General features: G+C 39.6%; 1 protein-coding gene across 1 annotated transcript in view; it reads right to left on the bottom strand.

Moving 5' to 3' along the window:
- DAPK1 (death associated protein kinase 1) overlaps positions 1-20,400 on the bottom strand; it is a 93,719-nt gene that overhangs the window by 9,194 nt on the left and 64,125 nt on the right. Inside the window, exons 15-21 of the mRNA XM_065745669.1 lie at positions 20,253-20,351; positions 18,339-18,536; positions 17,093-17,290; positions 15,359-15,457; positions 12,761-12,838; positions 7,034-7,256; positions 1,331-1,519 (exon numbers count right to left, since the gene is read on the bottom strand). Of these exons, the coding sequence (XP_065601741.1) occupies positions 1,331-1,519; positions 7,034-7,256; positions 12,761-12,838; positions 15,359-15,457; positions 17,093-17,290; positions 18,339-18,536; positions 20,253-20,351 (1,084 nt within the window). The remainder of the gene's footprint in view (positions 1-1,330; positions 1,520-7,033; positions 7,257-12,760; positions 12,839-15,358; positions 15,458-17,092; positions 17,291-18,338; positions 18,537-20,252; positions 20,352-20,400) is intronic.

Genomic DNA, 20,400 nt, shown 5'->3' with positions numbered 1-20,400 from the left:
ACTCAAATCACATTTGGAAGTCAGAACTAAAGGGTGTATTAAGGGATGAAACAGCACAATGCTTCTTTCTGTGATCTGCTTTATTTTGCTTTAGTTGAGAAAACCATTAGTGTGTTGTACTGCACGGCAGTTCCCAGACTCACTTCCAGGTTAGTGTGAAATCAAATACTATTATACTACTTTTATTAAATAAATGATGATTGAGATGTGCCTTAAACTTCTAGGAGAAAAAAAGCCAGAAATCTCAAATTTACTGTTATAAGCACAACTCATCAGAGTTCATCCATGTACACACTTTCCTTCAGTATCAAGACAGTACAGAGAAAGAAAAAAGGTGGACAGTTTGTGACACAACTCTACTTCACTGCAGAATTTGACCTGGTTTCCAATTATACTGAAAGAAGAAATTAGCCCATACAAAGAACAAGCTTTAGTTGCACACCAAACTCTTTAGCATCTAGGACAAATGTTTTGTCACAGTATGTGTTAGTGTGCATATGCTGAATTTCTAAGTAGGTTTCTCTCTCCAAATGAAAAGCTTGATTAATTTGAACTCAGCCTCAGAAGTGCAATCTGCTAAAGCATGCAAAACATCATCTTTATCACAGAGAGATCTTACCACCTCTATGATTATTAGTAAGGGTGTTGGTACCTTTTGTATGGTCTTCACACTCAAAAGCGTTACGCTAGGATCTATGTGTACTTAAGACAAAAGTCAGATACTGGATGAAGAGAAAGCACTACATTAGTCCTCTGCTTTGGAACAGTAGTGGGCTGTTCAAATACCTTCTAAGTCTGACCCCTCTTAACTGCTAACTGGTTCTAATTGCAGAACAGTACTCTCTTTCCAAAAAAATGAAACCCTAAGTTCCACTCCAGTGCATATCAGATGTGTTTCAGCCCCTTTGTGGGGTGAGAATGGTAGGTCCTTCATACAGATAGGAACCACACTTGGGCCTATGGGACTGGATTAAATCTGACAAAATCCCTAACCTACATGTAGGGACCTTCACACTAGCAGACAGTCTACTAACCTACTCCTATTAAAACAAACCCCTTCCTCCAGTCCCACTTATTCATCTCTAAAGTATTTCTGTGTAATACTATCTGACACAAATCTGACACAAATGATTACTACATGTACTACAGGTAGAGAATTTCATGCAGATTTACCTTCTTCTTAAGCATACCCCACCCCATCAGTGTTAAATTCTTAATCACAGTCAGTACCATACCATGTCATATATTTTATTTTTAACTTCTAAAAACAAGCAATATGGCATTACTTTTTCCACAGAAGCAAGGTATGCCAACTCAGAACTCTGCTTACCATTCAAGTAGGCATTCTGAATGTCAATGGCCTTGGTGGACTGATCATCAGCAGAGAAATGAGAGTGATGAGCAGGTGAAACAAAAGCTTCTAATACTCCTTTCGTCAGGCCCGGCTCAAACATCATACTTCGGCTTCTCACACTGACATTCTCACAGCCAGGATAAAGATTTGTAATGCTAACTGAAACTGGGTCAGAGAAAAGGAAAATAAGATTAGAAAACATGGGAAAATTACAATCATATCACTTCAAAATAAGTAAACTAGGTAAAAACAAAAAACAAAACAAAAAAACAACAAAAGGACGACAAAAAAAAAAAAACACACTGATTGAAATAACACAAACTGTTCTCCAAAGAAAGATGACTACCAAGCTGTGAGTATACACAACTACATCTTTAATCTGAATGCTGAAAAAGAAAATATCTGAATGATCCCATTTGGCACTTAGTACACCGCAGCATGTATACTGCTGGGAAGGAAGCCAGGTTAAAATAATTTGGAAATATCATAGTTTTATGATTTTTGTTATTGGTATTCCACATCATAACATCATGTAATGCACTGTGAGTTAAAGAGTCACTGCTCAAGTTCTGTGGGTCATTGATAGCTCCAGGTACACCTGTCTCAGAAGAGAACTATATATACTCTGTTCACTGTTCAATTTCTGTTTTCTGTTCAGAGGGAAAGATAAAGCTGTTTGCAGGTCACAGGATGTTCCCTTTTTTCCCTTTCTGCTTGTCTTGGCAGTGTGTGCTCACTAGCTGTCTTGCCTTCAGTGTTAGAAGCTACCAATAGCTACAAAAACGGTGCACAGACGGCAGTACCGCACCAACAGGGATTCCTGGCTCCCCATTCGTAACCTGATCCGTCAGCTAGAGAGCCAGGGAGTGATCAGCAAGACTCACTCACCTTTTAACAGCCCCATATGGCCGGTGCGTAAAGCCAGTGGAGAATGGAGGCTGACGGTAGATTACCGTGGCCTGAATGAAGTCACACCCCCACTGAGTGCTGCTGTGCCGGACATGTTACAACTCCAGTACGAACTGGAGTCAAAAGCAGCCAAGTCGTTTGCCACCACTGACATTGCTAATGCCTTCTTTTCAATTCCTCTGGCCACAGAATGCAGACTGCAGTTTGCCTTCACCTGGAGGGGCGTTCAGTACACCTGGAACCGTTTGCCCCAGGGGTGGAAGCACAGCCCAACCATTTGCCATGGGTTGATCCAAACTGCATTGGAACAGGGTGGGGCACCTGAGCACTTACAATACATTGATGATATCACTGTGTGGGGCAATACAGCAGGGGAAGCTTTTGAGAAAGGAGAGAGAATAATCCAGATCCTCCTGCGAGCTGGCTTTGCTATCAAGCAAAGCAAAGTGAAATGGCCTGCACAGGAAATTCAGTTCCTAGGTATAAAGTGGCAAGATGGACGTCGTCACATCCCTACAGATGTGATTAACAAAATCACTGCCATGTCTCCAACCACCAGTAAGACAGAAACCCAAGCTTTTTTGGGTGTAGTGGGCTTTTGGAGAATGCATGTTCCAAACTACAGTCTCATTGTGAGCCCTCTCTATCGGGTGACACGGAAGAAGAATGATTTTGTGTGGGGCCCTGAGCAGCAGCAGGCTTTTGAGCAAATTAAGCAGGAGATAGCCCGTGCCGTGGCCCTGGGGCCAGTGCGGACGGGACAGGATGTAGGGAACATCCTCTACACTGCTGCTGGAAAGGAAGGTCCCACTTGGAGTTTGTGGCAAAGAGCTCCTGGAGAGACCTGAGGCCGACCCCTTGGATTCTGGAGTCGGGCGTACAGGGGGTCTGAGGAGCGCTACACTCCAACTGAGAAGGAGATCTTAGCTGCGTACGAGGGGGTTCAAGCTGCTTCTGAAGTAATCGGTACTGAAGCGCAGCTCCTTCTGGCACCTCGATTGCCAGTGCTGAACTGGATGTTCAAAGGAAAGGCTCCCTCCACCCATCATGCTACCGATGCCACTTGGAGTAAGTGGATTGCGCTGATTACACAGCGAGCTCAGATGGGGAACCTCAACTGTCCAGGAATCCTGGAAGTGATCATGGACTGGCCTGAAGGTAAAAAGTCTGCAACAACAGCAGCAGAGGAGGTATCACGTACCAAAGATGCCCCACCATATAATGAACTACCAGACAATGAAAAGAGATATGCCCTGTTCACAGATGGATCGTGTTGTATTGTGGGTAAGCACTGCAGATGGAAATCTGCTGTGTGGAGCCCCACACGATGAGTTGCTGAGGCCACTGAAGGAAAAGGAGAATCAAGTCAATTTGCAGAAGTAAAGGCTGTCCAGCTGGCCTTAGATGTGGCTGAACGGGAGAGGTGGCCAGTGCTTTATCTTTATACAGACTCATGGATGGTGGCAAATGCTTTACGGGGGTGGTTACAGCAATGGGAACAAAATGACTGGCAGCGAAGGGGTAAGCCTATTTGGGCTGCTGAACTGTGGAGAGACATTGCTGCCCGAATAAAGAATGTGGTTGTAAAGGTGCGCCATGTATTTGCTCATGCTCCTAAAAGCCGGGCAACTGAGGAACAACAAAATAACCATCAGGTAGATCGAGCTGCCAAAGTTAAGGTGGCTCAAGTAGACTTGGACTGGCAACATAAAAGTGAATTATTTTTAGCTTGATGGGCCCATGAGACCTCGGGCCATCAAGGAAGAGATGCAACATATTAAGTGGGCTAGAGACCGAGGGATGGACTTAACTATGGATGTTATTGCACAGGTTATCCATGACTGTGACACATGCGCCACAATTAAACAAGCCAAGAGGATGGAACCTCTCTGGCAGGAAGGGCGATGGCAAAAGTATAAATATGGGGAGGCGTGGCAGGTTGATTTGATTACCACTGCCACGATCTTGCAGTGGTAAGCGTTATGTGCTCACCATGGTAGAGGCAACTACTGGGTGGCTTGAAATATATGCAGTATCCCATGCTAATGCCCGAAACACCATCTTAGGGCTCGAGAAACAAGTCCTGTGGCGACATGGCACTCCAGAGAGAACTGAGTCCAATAATGGGACACATTTCAAAAATTCTCTTGTAAATACTTGGGCCAAAGATCATGGCATCGAGTGGATTTATCATATCCCCTTATCATGTACCAGCTTCTGGTAAAATTGAAAGGTACAATGGGTTGTTAAAAACCATGTTGAAAGCAATGGGTGGCGGAACATTTAAGCACTGGGAAAAGCATTTGGCAGAAGGCACCCGGTTGGTCAACACTCAAGAATCTATCAGTCACAATGGTCCTGCCCAATCCAGCTCCCTACATACTGTAGAGGAGATAAGGTCCCTGTAGTAACTATATAAAGAACATGTTGGGAAAAGCAGTTTGGTCCTTCCAGCTTCTGAAAAGGGCAAACCTCTCCATTAAACTGTTTTTGCTCAAGGACCTGGCTCCACTTGGTGAGTGATGCAGCAGAATGGGGGATGTTCAACGTGTATCCTAGGGAAATTTGATGTTGAGGGAATGCAGCCAGTAATTCCATATATATATATATGTATATATATGTGTGTGTGTGTGTGTTTAATACAAGTTAGCTATTGTTTGTATGTATATATGTTAAGCATGATGTAGTCATGTGAAATAAGGGGTGGAATGTCATGGTTTATGATTTTTTGTTATCAGTATTCCACATCGTAACATCATGCAGTGCACTGGGAGTTAAAGAGTTAATGCTCCAGTTCTGTGGTTCATCGATAGTTCTGGGTATAGAAGAACTACGTATTCCAGAGGACTGTTCACTGTTTTGTTTCTGTTTTCTGTTCAGAGGGAAAGATAAAGCTGTTCCCAGGTAACACAGAGCCCCTTTTTTCCCTTTCTGTTCATCTCTGCAGTGTGTGCTCTTAACCATCTTGTCTCCAGCACTGGAGTAAGGCCTTAGGTTTTTGGACACTCTCATTTTATTTTTCTTGTTAGCTTTAATTCCAATGATATTGTATTATATTGTGTTATTTTGCATTCTGATATCTTATTTAGTAAATTAGCTCTCCTTCTCAGATCATTGCTGCTGTTTTGTTTTTAGGCCCATCTCCCATCTCCTTGCCTTTTCTCCTCTCGTGAGGTTTGGATCTGTGGGTGCTCCTGCCCCATCAGTCATGGAACCAAGATGAACCAGCCCATAAAACCACTGACAGGAAATAAAAGACTTAAGAGTAAAAGCTCTTTCTACATCACAAAGATATACGTTTTTTTATAGATAAGATTGTAATTTGCATAGAGAAGTGCTACACACTTTCATAGATAAATTCTGTAAATAAGGATAAAAGTATCAGTGTGATACCTATTTCTGAGGAGGTGTGGGAGAAAAGCAGGCCATTAAGTGAAATGACTTTACTTTAGTTCAGGCTCACTGCAGATTCTGTTGAGAATCTGAGATGAGAAGTGGCTTTTTTAATAAACTTTCACCATCTAGTGGAGAAAGTAAGTATTTCTTTTCTCTATTAGATGCTGAATTCTAAGGAAGTACTTGTCAGTAGTATAATTAAAACTTTCATGTTTGATCTTCTGCTGGACTATTTAAATCCTTAGGCTTGGGTGAACTTCTTCCCAGTGCAGTGACGGAGCAGTGGCACAGCTGCACAGAGAGGTGGTGGAGTCTCCTTCTCTGGAGATGTTCATGACCTGCCTGGACGCCTACCTGTGCAACCTGGGCTAGGGAGCTGCTTTGGCAGGGGGTTGGACTAGATGATCTCTGGAGGTCCCTTCCAACCCCTATAATTCTGTGATTCTGTGTTAGGCATCTTGACAGATGACAACAATTTACCTTACAGTTTCCAAAGGTGATAGGAGAGAGAGTGGAAATGAACTCTCCAGCTAGCATGCGCTCTAGCATTATTTAAAATAATGATAATACCTAAAATTGCCAACAATTTTAAAGAAAAAGACCAATGCTGACCCATCTGAAACATAGTCAATGAGATTATTTCTGAACAGCAATTTAAACTCAGCTCCTCAAATTGCCTGATTAGCTTATAATTTCAGTGTTATAACAAACTTTTCCAGAATGAGGTACATGTTGATGTGTAAATCTAACCAGTTTCTCCACATATCTTTCCACTTTACATCGACCAACCAGCACTTCATGAGCAAGATTTCCTTACCATTTGCATACATCTACTTCTGTTTAGAAATACTTCTTTTTCATCTTGGTTAGAAATAATTTTAACTTTCACTTGGCTGATCCATTTTTATGCCTTATCAAAAACCATCTAAATGTATCCTTAGTTATACTTAATGATCATCTAAGGATGCAGCAACTGTTAGTTTTACACTGAATTTGCACTTGAACAAAAATGCTGACAAAACCTAACTCCAAAATCATGATGGTAGAATCCCGTTACGACACCAATATTTGCAGCTTAAGACTTTTTTGTAAAAATGAACAGTTTTCGAAGTCCTGTCCTCTGCTCTCTTGAGCTCACTTACACATCAGTAAAAAGAAGCTGAACTAGTCTTCATTCTCCACAACCACTGCTCCTCTTAATTCTTATTTTATACATGCATGCGAAGAAGTCAATATCATCTCAGCTTTGTTTTGATTTTTGATTCCATACACACATAGGCCATTCTGTCTTCTACAGCACAGTTAAAAAGTGTTTGGAGATGAAGAGATGAAGAATGAGTTACTGTTTTAAACGGTATGATGTTAAAGCCATACCTGAAGGTTTGGAAGATAAAGGAGATGGGGGGAATCTTGTTGAGTTTGTAGAGGACAGTCTAGGCCTACGTCTTCGGAAAAAGCTTCGTATTAGGCCACATTTGAGAGACTCCACAAGGGTCGTTTTCCCAGAGCCAGTGTGTCCAAACAGCTTCAGTTTAATCCGTGGCTGTGGGTTCTGTGTGTGTCGCAGCTGCTGGATAAAAAGTGCCCTGTGCGTATCCTAAAAAGCAATACAAAGAAGAAATCAGAGTGTGTGGCAGGGAACTTTTGCCTCCCAACAAACTCAAAACCTAGCATTTAGGTATATAACTTTCCTGCCAGGTTAGTGTTCATCTGGATCAGTTCCCCCATCTCCATCAAGCAAGTGATCAATCACTGGCAGAGGAGGAGGGATATGTAATCAAAACACGGCTGAATCACCGCTGTCAAGAAAGACCTTGAATTGCCATGAAAATCACACATAGTTTCAGGATCAACATCAGCAAATGGGATCGTTTTGGCCTATGATAGATAGAGGACAAATGAGAAAATAATAGTTTCTTTTACTTTTTCAGTGACCTTTATCAGTACTAACAGTATTGTCAGGGGTCTTTTACTTCATTGAGAGGGGGGGTCTTCATCACTTGTCCTTTAGATGAACTTTCCACATTAGTGTATGCTTAGTGGACAGCAGAGTAATTAGGGTTATAAGAAATTAAGGAGATGGAGTGATTTACAAGTACAAAGAATGCAGCTCTTGTCTGTGCAGCCACCCAGAACAACCCCAATACCCTCCCAAACAGTGATAGTGATGTTACCATTCAAGTCTTTGACAAGTCAAAATTCCTTGACAAGAGACATTACTAAACTTTGGCACTGGACAGACAAGATCTGTGTGAAGAAAACAAAACAGTCAACTAAGTGTCAATGCACTTGTTTAGCTAGCAACAACTGATGTTTGGTCATCACCTATATGTGTAATTAAGCGTTGGGAAGATTGTGAACCAGAAGTACTCAGCAAATGAGGAACCAGGGGAGAAAGGTAAGTGCTGGGTATAAAAGATCTGACACTGTCTTCGTCTGATACAAGGATTACTGAGGGACGGGCTGCTGGAACCATGTATGTCACCCTTCAATATCTCCTTTGTCAGTAAGGAATCCTGATGGTTCCCACTGATTAGTACAAGACCTGAGAAAAATTAATGAAGTAGTACAAACATGGCACCCAGTATTTTCAAATCCATACATCTTGATGGGAAAAATCCCAAATGAACACAGGTGGTTCAGTGTGGTAGATTCAAAGGATGCCTTCTGGTCTTGTCCACTGGATCCCAAAAGCAGAAATGCATTTGCCTTCGAATGGGAAGATCCTGAGAATGGGTGGAAACAGTGGTATCAATCGACAGTTTTACCCCAAGGACTTACAGAATCACCAAATCTGTTTGGGCATATTTTGGAACAAATATTAAGCCAGTCAGAGCCACCAGAGGGAGTACAACTCCTACAAGATGGGATGAAATTCTGTTGTCAGGACTAGAAAGGGTGAAAGTTAAAACAGCTACAAACTAACTACTAAACTTCCTAGGATCTAAGGAGTCAAAGGACTAAGAGTGTCAAAGAGTAAGTTACAGTATGTAGAGAAGGAAGTTAAATATCTGGGACATCTGGTCTCCGAGGGAAAAATGAAGAGTAACTCCAGAGAGGATTAAGGCAATTATCAAACTATCTCTACCCAGGACAAAGAAGGAATTAAAGAAATTCCTGGGGGTAGTAGGATATTGCAGACTCTGGATAGAGGCGTATACTCAGAAAACCAAAGGATTATACCTTAAATTATTCGATGAAGAGCCTGACATCCTTGAGTGGACTGCTGAAGAGAAGGAATTAATAGGAGAATTAAAACAAAGCTTAATTACAGCTCCAGTCCTAGCCCTTCATGCATTAAATAAACCCTTCCAGCTTTTTGTTAATGTAGATCAGGGGGCAGCTCGGGGTGTGCTGACTCAGGAATGGGAAGGTAAGTGTTGGCCAGTGGTATACCAATCTAAGCTGCTGGATCCAGTATCTCGGGGATGGCCAGTGTGTACAAGCTGTAGCAGCAACCACCCTTCTGGTGGAAGAGAGCAGAAAATTGACCTTTGGAAGCCATATGGTAGTCACTACCCCACATCAGGTGAAAACCATTTAAACTCAAAAAGCAGGGAGATGGTTACCTGACTCCAGAATTCTTAAGTATGAAATAATCTTCACTGAAAAGGGTGATTTAGTGTTAACCACCAAATCTTGTCTGAATCCAGATACTTTCCTGTGGAAGGGGGAGGAGAAAGAGTAAAATGTAGAACATGACTGTATGGACATAATTGAGTAGCGACTAAAGTAAGATCTGACCTGCAAGATGCTCCTCTTGGAGAGGGAAAGGTTTTATTTATCGATGAGTCCTCAAGGGTGGTGCATGGAAAAAAGGTATAATGGATATGCTGTAGTGGATGGGGCAGAGTGGGAAGTAAGAGAGACAGGCTGTCTGCCTAATAATTGGTCGGCTCAGACATGTGAACTCTATGCCTTGAATCGAGCACTTAACCTCCTTCAGGAAGGTTAGGTGAGGAGAGGAAGGAACTACATTTACTAATTCCAAGTGTGCATATGGAGTGGCACACACCTTTGGAATAATTTGAGAGGAACAGGGACTAATCAATAGGAAAGGAAAAGAATTGGTTCATGAAGAACTGATCAGACAGGTTCTGGAAAACATTGTTACCCTCTGAAATTGCAGTAGTACATGCAAAAGGGCATCAGAAGGGGAATTCAATTACTGCCCAGTGAAACCAAAGAGCAGGTAAAACAGCTCACGAGGCTGCTTTACAATCAAAAATTATAATGAACTTCCTTATGCCCGGAGTGCCTCCTCCTCCCCCACAGCAGATATTTATTGAAAAAGAAATCCTCAGAAATTTGGGGGCCACAGAATCTGAAGGAAGATGGACCCTTCCAGACAGAAAGGAATTAAACAAGGCAGCGATGAAGGAGTACAGGCTATGAGTGATGCTGTATTACAGAAATATGTAGGTACAGGGATACATACACCCTGTCCAAACAGATCTGCAGAGGGTGTGTAGTATTCCAGAAGGAGAATAATAAGGCCATTCACAGTTGACCTACAGGGAGGACGGAGCTGGGAATTCAACCCTTTCTAACTATTCAAGTAGATTTCACAGAACTCCCCAAAGTAAGCAGGGTCAGATACAAGTTTTAGTAGATCCTTTAACTGGGTGGGTGGAAACATTTCCATCAGTATCTGCCACTGCCAAGTACAGTGACCAAGGTAATTTATATAAATACAAATAATCCCTAGGTATGGGTGGTAGAGCACACTCATTCAGACCAAGACAGTCATTTCACTTCACAGATCTCCCAAAAATTAATGTACACTCTAGGGATTAAGTGGGAGTTTCTTGACATCCTTCATCGTCAGAGAAAGTGGAACAAATTAATCAGACAGTAAGAAAGCACCTAAGTTGATCCTAGAGACTCGACTCTCTTGGACCAAGTGCTTGCCCTTCGCACTTCTCCAGATCTGGACAGCACTAAGGAAAGATGTGGGGGTTTCCCCGTATGAGATGTTGTTTGGATTAAGCTGTGAACCTGAAGTACTCAGCAAATGAGGAACCAGGGGAGAAAGATAAGCATCAGGTATAAAAGATCCAACACTGTCTTTGTGTGTGCTCCTGTTCACAGGATGCCTGCCATTGCAATTGCGAGTTAAACATTTCTTTACCAGAGATTCTGTTTCCTAAAATTACAGTACTAACTTTTCTGACACTTCCTTATCTAATTCTCCTTTCCTTGTTTGCCCTCTGGATGCATTCATTAGCTCTTCCACAGCTGCAACCTCGTCCTCATATTCAGGCCTTCTTCATACCCAATCACAGCTTCTGCAGAAGAGCTTTCCACTTTAAGCTTACCCACCATCACTCTGTTTTGCAACAAGAATAACAGCCAAGAACAGACAAATCATGTCTTGCTCTCTTCCTCCAGCAAGAAGCAATCAGACACAGATACTCCACTATTCTGCACGGGAGCTGAGCTTTTAAAATCAACTTATCGAGACAAAGCAGTGGAGGACAGCAAACTATTAAGCGTTTCTCACCCCAGAAAAGCCTATTTTGAGGTAACTGAGCAAAACTGGAGGAGCAAAGGAATTTGTTTCCTTCCTTCCTTCGCTTACCCATTTGGAGCTGAGAGGCTCTGCTGTTCTGCATTTGTACTGGGATTAACAGGTAAGGTGAGTTATTAATTATTATTAGTTATTAGTTATTATTAGTTATTAAAAGAGCACCCAGAGCAGCACTCCCTAAAATAAAGAGCTTGTAGCAATTTCACTGAGAAATTTTACAGGAATAGTGTATTTGATTTATTTGCTACCTCCCTAACAAGTATGTACGAAATACATTCATCACAATGCAAATTTTGCACCCCCTCATTGCTAATATTCAATTCTCTGTAAGAGCTACTATAACAGTAAGTTCCTCATATGTGTGCTATTAGGAGCAAAATCCTCTACAGGCACTGAAGATGTAAAAATGTCAGGAACACTCAGTACTACATGAAATCACCCATTTTAAGTCATTTGTTGTAGATTATTAATTTCAACTTACCATATTCTCTGTTGCAAAGCTCTGATCAAATATCGTATTTGATCATATTATCATATATTTGCCCTATATATAGTCAGCCCCACTGTCAAAGAGTGTTAGACCTACTAAAATCTCTTTCAGAAGAGATATACCAATCTTCTTCCTTTTGTTCTACGTTGATTTGTACTAGTTTCATACCTACATCAGAAACACGTCTCCACCTGCATGCAAAAGCACTCAACATTTGTTTATTTCTTGTTTTGATTGTTTTCTTTTTCAAAATATATAGATATGCTATACTATGGATCCTGTTATGACGTGTATGCAAAAGCTACCAGTGCAAAGGAAACCTCAACTTTGTACCTTTCTGCTATAACTGCTGATATATTTTACAATCCTAGCAAGTACTGATTTACTGGCAGGTCACAATTCTACTTCCACCTTGGCAATGCCTGGCACACATACAGTTCCACTTCAAAATTATGTAAAAAAAAGAACCTGATCATTTATTTTGTATCTCCACAGCATCATCATAATAATTAAAACTAGTACTCTTAACTCCTTTAGCTGCAGCCTGAAATCTCCAGGAAAGTGGTCTCTGCAACTTTATATTAAATGATGCTGCATATCTAGAATAATCAGACTTGTATATCAGACTTGTCAGAGTTACTCCATTATGAGAACACCAGATCAGCTTTACGTTCCACAAGTGAGGGGACTTTGAGATACTGAAATTGCAGAACTAAAAAAGGGACACAGAGAACTTAAACTACTATTCCAAGTGGTATTAGAGTTTCCAGAAGTGCACAAACTCCTCACAGTCCAAAATTTACATCTAATTAAAATGGCAATGAAAGTACGTTCTCCAGTAGGATGTGCTAACTCTTAATAGTTTTTCAGTTTCTTAAAAATTCCTTAAATTTTCAGTAGGTACTGTCAGAGAGGAGTGAATCTATGATGGAATGTTGGTGCAGTCTATCTTGCAGCAAGGATATTTGTAACGAGTTTTTTAGAGTGGCTTTAGTCAATGATCTTATGATTTCCCATTTTCAAACCGCTTCTACTGTCTTAAAAACATGAAGAGCTCAGTTAAAATTTATGCATTCCTAACCTTTTTAAGCCTTGCAAGCAGACTGGCTACATGTTCATGCTGCTCTGCTCTGGCAAGATCTTCTGCTGTTTTCCCATCCTGTTGGAAGATAAATCATTAGCTGCAGTTTCTTCCTTTTACCCACAATAAAAAGTTATGTACAACACAGATCAACTCTGGTTAAGGCAATAACAGAATAATTACTGTCAGACCCAGATTAGTCAGCGAGAAGAGAAAAAAATAAATGAAGCAGTACTGACTGTACCCACTGGAATTTCTGTTTTCTTAGGTGGTGCAAAGATAAATACAGTAAAATGCACCACAGTATTTCTTTAACAAATTAGCATCTGGATGCCACTGTACCAAGACGCTTGAATTCAGAGCCTCAGAGCGATGATGGTACTTTTGTTCTGTATTACCTGTCTTTTCTCACCAATTAGTAGGTTGTAGTAATTTCCAGACACTACATTCTAAATAGATTTCAAAGTTTAAACAGTTCATGAAGAGGACACACACTGGCATATTCACTTGCATGAACAGCAGGTCAATTTTGTTTACTAATGGGTAAAGAATCATGACAGCATATCAGTCAGTGGAGGTTTTAAGAAAGCATGAGCATTATAAAGGATATGGTTTAAACTGCATCAGCAAATTCAAAAGGAGATGTCATGGAGTTACCTCTAGACCTGAGTCCATGACAGGGGCACCAAAAAAACAAAAACACAAACAAAACAATACGAAACAAAATAAATAAACCAAGGAGAGACTGGGAAAGAAAGAAAACCAACACAGTCAAACAAAATAAGAGACAACAGTATCCAACAGTATGAGATCTCACTCTGGTAGACTGCAGGAAGCACATGTGTTTTTCTCTGCAGCCAGAGACTGAGAGAGGAAGCCCACGAGCCAGAGAGGAAGGCTGGTGTCCAGCCAGGAGCTCCACCTCTCTCCCTCTGCCCACCAGAACATGAACTCTTTATCTCGCATTCTTTTACACGATGTTCTGATGTGGAATACTGACAGCGAAAATCACAAAACCACAACAGGAGAAGAAAAGCTGCCTTCAGCATTCTGCTCTTGACATTTAATTACTCATGTTTCATACATCAGCAGTTTAATATGAAATAAGCTGAAAGAAAAACTGCTCATTGTTTTTCCTGTTTCAACTACATTAATACTATTGTTGTTTTATATTTTGGCAGCAAGTAACTAATTCGTAAGGGTTTTAGTTCTTTTTTTTATGAAAGACTTTTCACATATTAAGACAAAGTACTGGAAAATTAAGACCTCTTCCTTGGACTTCCACTAGCCTGATCTAGCGACCGATTAGTGGTTAGCAACCCTGACTGCAACAGGGGTGGTTTGATGACCCTTCAAATGTAAGCCATTCTATCATTCTGTGATTAGTGTATATTCAGTGTGTTCCTCCTGGCAGGTTTAATATCAGCACAATTTACTTTGTCATCTCATTGATGCTGACACAATCTACAGATACAAGAAGTACTTTTATCTCGGAAAGACAAGGTTTACATGGACAACCAGTCTTACAGACATAAGTGAACTAATACAGCTCATGAATCCCCTATCCACACTCTTTTTCGTATATCTCACCCCTACAGTATGCAGTATTGGAAAGAGAAATACAGAATGAGAAGGAAAAAAAAAAGCAAAGGACAAAAACAGATGGCAAAGAAAAAGCTTTAAAAGGCCCCACAAAGTCCACTGCATGCATTTTTCATTACTGACCAATAGAGGGCACAGCAGTCATTGACCTAGTTTTCCAAATGTCATTTTTAGATACTTAACTTTTTCAAGCCACAGTTTCAATGGTTTTAATGACTGCTTTTGAAAGGCTTCTATTTGTCATGTGAGATACATACTTAGAATTAAAAACAGTGCTGAATGTATGGGAAAGCAAAAATGTTTGTAATTTCCATCAAACACATTAAGCAAATGAAATGGAAATCTTCCTTCTCTCTCCATTTTTCTTGCCTCAAGGATACTTTGTATAGATACCAAATCACAATCACATGATTTCAATATACAGAAGAACATAGTTATTTCAGATTAGAATGCAATGATTAGAGCAAGGAACAGCATAAACCAATGCAATTCTTCTAAAAATAAATCATGGTGGGTGGGCAGGTAAAGGTGCATACAAAGCCTTGGATACATGGAGGGTGTATGAGGTGTCCAGGAAGAAGGAGAAAGAAAAATATCTCGAGTGGTGCTAATTGGAAGCAATGGTACTGACTGACTTGACACAAATGATTTGTTTTTACAAAGATAACTTGCACACTATCTCACTTTTCCATGCACCCACACATTTATGATGGGAAAATAAAACTTTTTATCCACTACAAAAGCAAAAGCAAACCAAAAGTCACAAGATACATACTATACATTTGTACAGTAACTGTACATGGTATGAAATGACATACAGATTAACAATGGCAGCCTGTTATGCATACAGATAACACAATGCTATAAGTATATTCTACTGCCTACTATCTTTTCATTTCAAAATGTGATTGTATTTAACCATTGCTCTCTCTTGAGATTAACTTGTTTTCTACCACTGTATATAAAACATGCATGAAGCACTGTCTTAATACTTACTGAGGTTAAAACTTCCACGTTGGCACCAGTAAGACACAGGAACCGGACAACTTCAAGTATGCCATTGTTTGCAGAAAGATGTAAAGGTGTTCTTCCATACTATTGTGGAAAAAATCAAGTGTTATATTAGTAAAAAAATATCATTCCAATACTTATGATTAATAATCAAACATATCATACAATTGTTAAGTACTGATACTCTGCAAAGGTATTGTAAAAATTTTACAAAAAAAGTCCTTAGCCTTTAAAACTCTGGACTCTATTTATTTCAATCCGAGTATTACTGAAGACAATATGTCTGAAGTGTCTTCCTTGCAAGGCGTAAGAGATGAACAGTGGGAGTGAGCATGAAGGGATCCATGACTATAGTGACAGAAGGAAAGTGCTGAAAGTATTCCTCACCCCATCTTTTGCTTTTTCACCAATCTTTCCACAGAAAAAAGGTTTTCATATTCTCTTCTGGTCTTTCATGCTCACAGCTAATGTCATGAATTCTGTAAATCCTTGCATTATTTGTAAATCCTCTTATCACCTCCTCTTATGACTTCATATTTTCAATACACTTCTCCCTGTTTTAACCCTACATTCAGAACCAAATTTATTTGCTTACTTCATAAGAGTATTTGAAAGTAAAGCTAAGTTTATGCCAGCTGAAAAGTGGAAAGATGCTTACTCCTCAAACTCAAGTAAATGCTTACGATGTTCTGTTACACACAGACTGTGGAAGAAGCTAGCAATGCCCTCAACTGGCATTGGATATGCATCAGACAATACCAGAGTTGAAGACCAATTTATTACAGGTCTCACTGATGAAGAGGACAAATAAAGAAGAATTTCCTCTATTTCATAAGATCTTCACTCACTCTTTCAAATAAAAGAGTCTAGTATACTTGACTCCTAAAAGACTAACAGAACGTAAACTTTAATTGCAGTTCCTGTGCCATGATCTTATATCTACTGAACACTTGAAGGCTGTTTTTTAATATGGTATGCTTGAGGCCACACTACTGCTCCCAGCTGAGTATTCTCAGTTATGAAAAGAGGTGCTAATCCAGCCTTTTGCTGAATTAACTCACTTTCCCCAAATGTGTTCTCAGCAGCGAATCTAGATTTAATTGCCAAGTCAATCATATTTAAGCTCGGAGGCAAAGATCAAGGAGCTTATTACCGTATGTTTTTTGACTTGGCAGCTGATGATTTTAATTTTTAAACCAAGTAATTTCATTGTACAGTCTTCAAGCCAGAAGACTTACAATTTTAATTAGCTAGCTAACCTAGAGAAGGTCAGTTTTCATAGTAAATGGAAATATTAGTTAATAAAATGTAATTTTAGAATATGCAGGTTTTCAGAAAAACAAGTGAATTTAAGTAACTGAATTAAACAATTAACAGATAATGATATAAAGATTTCTACAAAAAATTTCAGAGCACATAAAAAACTAAATAGAGCAGAGAAAGACAATGGAACTAAATATCAAGCCCCAAATTTCACAGCATGTCAGTAGTCTACTGGCTGACTGTAAACTTATTCAAACCAGCTAAAGGAAAATTTCCTCAAACAGCTCACTTCTCACCTGAAGGTACAAAGGAGGAAAGCAAGAATGTTAAACCTGCACAGCACTGCATTTAGTTATCCCAAACCCTGCAGCAATACAACATGAAGCCAAGAAAGCACTAGTATCTCCAAATTGGTAACCTCTTAAACAAAGCAGTTCAGTGCCATATCCCATTTACCTTATTAGCGACATCCAAATTACAACCTGCTTCACAAAGTGCCATTACTATAGGAACATTCCCATCTTTGCAGGCCACATGCAGAGGAGTGTTGCCATGTCTGTCTTGGAAATCTACAAAACATCCCTGATTGATGAGGGTTTTCACTACTTCTATCTGACATCTTCTTACAGCAAGGTGTAGGGCTATATGACCATCCTGAAATCACAAGACAGCCAAGACATGAGGTAAGAATAAAAATCCAAGTATTTTTCAGAGTCACAATAATGTCCCAATAATTGTATGCATTTCCTTGCCTCCAGAATAAAATATATATATACATTTTAGAGGAGGCAAAAGGGAAGGGCAGGGCTGGAAGCAGGGAGATGCACAATATCTGTCAGAACAGATCAACAAGTAGAAAATATTTTTTTCATTAAGCCAGTGTGCTTTGCAGTGGAATGGATGAAATACAAATACACTCTTAAGGGAAGACTTCCCCAGAAAGTAGGAGTGTGACCAACGGAAACAATCGTCTCAGCAGAATAAATCACTCTAGCATTTACTAACAGAAGCTAGGGATATAAAAGTCAAACAATCTTTTTAGTGATCTATCACTTCAGAGACAGAGCTTCCTTTCCCAGTGGAATAACTTACAGGAAACCTGACTAGAAAAAATCAGTTTACTTCTTTCTGGGAAAAAAATGAAAATAAAAAATCAGCATTTGCACTGAACATACAAGTTTGTAACTACCACTGATTTAGCTATGAAGACAAACATAGCAAAAGTATAAGCTAAGAAATGCAACGTTTACTTTTGGGGATCATGTTGTGAGAGATGAAACATGATCACATAGAACTGTATTTTTAAATAGTTAGATGTTAGTGTACTGGAAACAGGTGATTTATCTGACCCACAGAAATCAAAGGCAAACAATAAGTTCATCCTTTTCCTCTTAAGTTAATAGCCTGTTAACAATTACAGAACCAAATGTTCCTTCAATTTTCTACAACATTATTTATAAGGTGATGACTGATAAAGGTGATAAGGAATCATCAAAATATTAACAATAAAAAAAGTAAAAATAATCAGCTGGCAACTTTAAAGACTAGTGCAGCCATCCACATTCTCTGTAGAAACTGCTCAGAAAACCCAGATCACAAAAAACAATGCTGGCATGCAATATTCAAATAAATAAATTCACAGGACACGTGTGAACTCTGGAGGCAATTCCTACTAAAAGCAAATCACTCACCCATAACTAACCTTATCTGTTGCATCAAGGTCAGCCCCATGTTCTGACAAACACTCCACAATATCATGGTATCCCCTAGCCGATGCTGTTAAGAGTGGAGTCTCTCCTTCTCTGTTTTTAATGTTCACATTACAACCTGCTTCACAAAGTGCTTTGGCAACAGAATAGTAGCCATGCCAAGCTGCACAATGCAATGGGGTTTCTTCTTCCTAGCAACACAGAATAATAAGAGAAACAAGACAGCAACTAACAATGAAAAAAACAGAAACAAATGCTACAAGAAGCAATTCACCTCCTTAACTTAAGAGAGAAAGCAAGATGGCAGGAAAGAAAAAAGACCGTCTACTGCATAAGCCCTGTGGAAAGGGGATATAATTACAAATGCTGACATTTTCAAAGAACTTCCTGCCTGCTGACACACTGTGGGATTATGATGAAGCACCAGATTTGCATCATCACCTGGATTTTGGGAGTCTGTATTTCTATCTATAAGACTTTCTGTTGGCAACACTCTGAATGTCAGCAGTACTAGTCTAGACATCCCCATGCTGTTAAGGTTAACGAATGGTCTTAGTTCTCCTACTTGAAAAGTGATTCTCATTCACAAACACTTTCTACATCCACATCTTGCAGACTGAGGGACTAAAATCAAGATATAAATCCCACAAGACTATAAGCCTGAGATAGATTTTTTTTGTTTTTTGAACCAAGGAAGATTCAAAACTTAATCTCCATTATCTCTGTATTTCGTAACAGTTATGTGGAATATCATTAAGAAATTCAAATGTTCTATAAAAATACGCTATTGAAATTACTGATTTATATCCCACTACAAAACAAGAGTTATAACAGATATTTTTTTTCAAATTCTAAGAAATGGAATATCCTATCTGATTAATAGCAACAGATAATTCGTGCTGATATTTGAAATCTTGGGCTGTATTCAAGGCTCCTCTAAAAAGCTAAGGAAAAAAGTAGAAGTTTTTAAAAGACTACATGTCCTGTAGTCCTTTAGCTTGCTGCTGCTTAAACAATATAAATATAGTTCTACAGGACGCCAGATTTTAGTTCCACAAGCCAACATCCACACACAACCCAATATCAGTGAATTTTGGGTTAAATGTATGTTTTCTTTTGCAGTTAAGCCTTTTCTTTCCCGTCTTCTTGCAAGAATTTACATCTCAGAGCTCACAGAAAAAAAGCATATTTAAAGGAGCCCTTCTGAGCTCTCCCCGTTTTCAGAAATGTTTTCCCATTCCTCACAAAAAGCTGCTGAAATCAAAGCAACAAGTAATAAGAAGTATAAACTGAACTCGCAGGGTACACACCCTTAATTGGACCTTTCATCTTTAAGCTTCCATTTTTAAGCTAATTTGTGCTTTATGAGTACAGCAATTGTTGGTTGGTTTATGCACTCTGTTTCTGAATAGCTATTTATAAAGAGGTATCAAGACTTCCATATTTCGCCTTTTTTCTTTCTTTCTTTTTTTTTTTCTTTTTCAAATTCACAGAACCATAGAATCATCCAGGACCTTTAAAGTCCACCTAGTCCAACTCCCCTGTGATGAACAGGGACACCCACAGCTAGATTAGGCTGCTCAGAGCCCGGTCCAGTCTGACGCTGCATGTCTCCAGGGATGGGAGATCCATCAATTCTCTGGGCAGCCAGTTCCTACCTACCACCCTCACTGTAAAAAAAACTTTTTTATATCTAATCTAAATCTCCCCTCTTTTAGGTTGAAACCATTTCTCCTTTTCCTATTACAACAGAACCCAGTAAAGAGTCAATCCCCTTCCTTCTTACAAACCTCCTTAAGATACTGAAAGGGAATTCAAACATATTAGAGGCTGAAAAGGAAAGGCTAAGAATTTTGACCACTTCCACTAAGGCTGTGTTTCTGTAAGAAAAGCAGAAAGTACTTCACCTTATCTTGGAAGTTAGGATTGGATCCAACACTACAGAGAAACTGCACCACATCCACATGACCATATCGAGATGCAACGTGAAGAGCTGTCTCCCCAGACTGCAATTACAAAAGAACATAACAATGTAATTTTATATGTTGCCTCAAA

Source organism: Cyrtonyx montezumae, unplaced genomic scaffold (assembly GCF_038088225.1).
Source record: "Cyrtonyx montezumae isolate F1298 unplaced genomic scaffold, pur_monq_1.0 scaffold_36, whole genome shotgun sequence".
NCBI lineage: Eukaryota > Metazoa > Chordata > Aves > Galliformes > Odontophoridae > Cyrtonyx > Cyrtonyx montezumae.
Note: the sequence above shows the minus strand (reverse complement) of the source record. Positions and strands in the feature narration are given on the sequence as shown.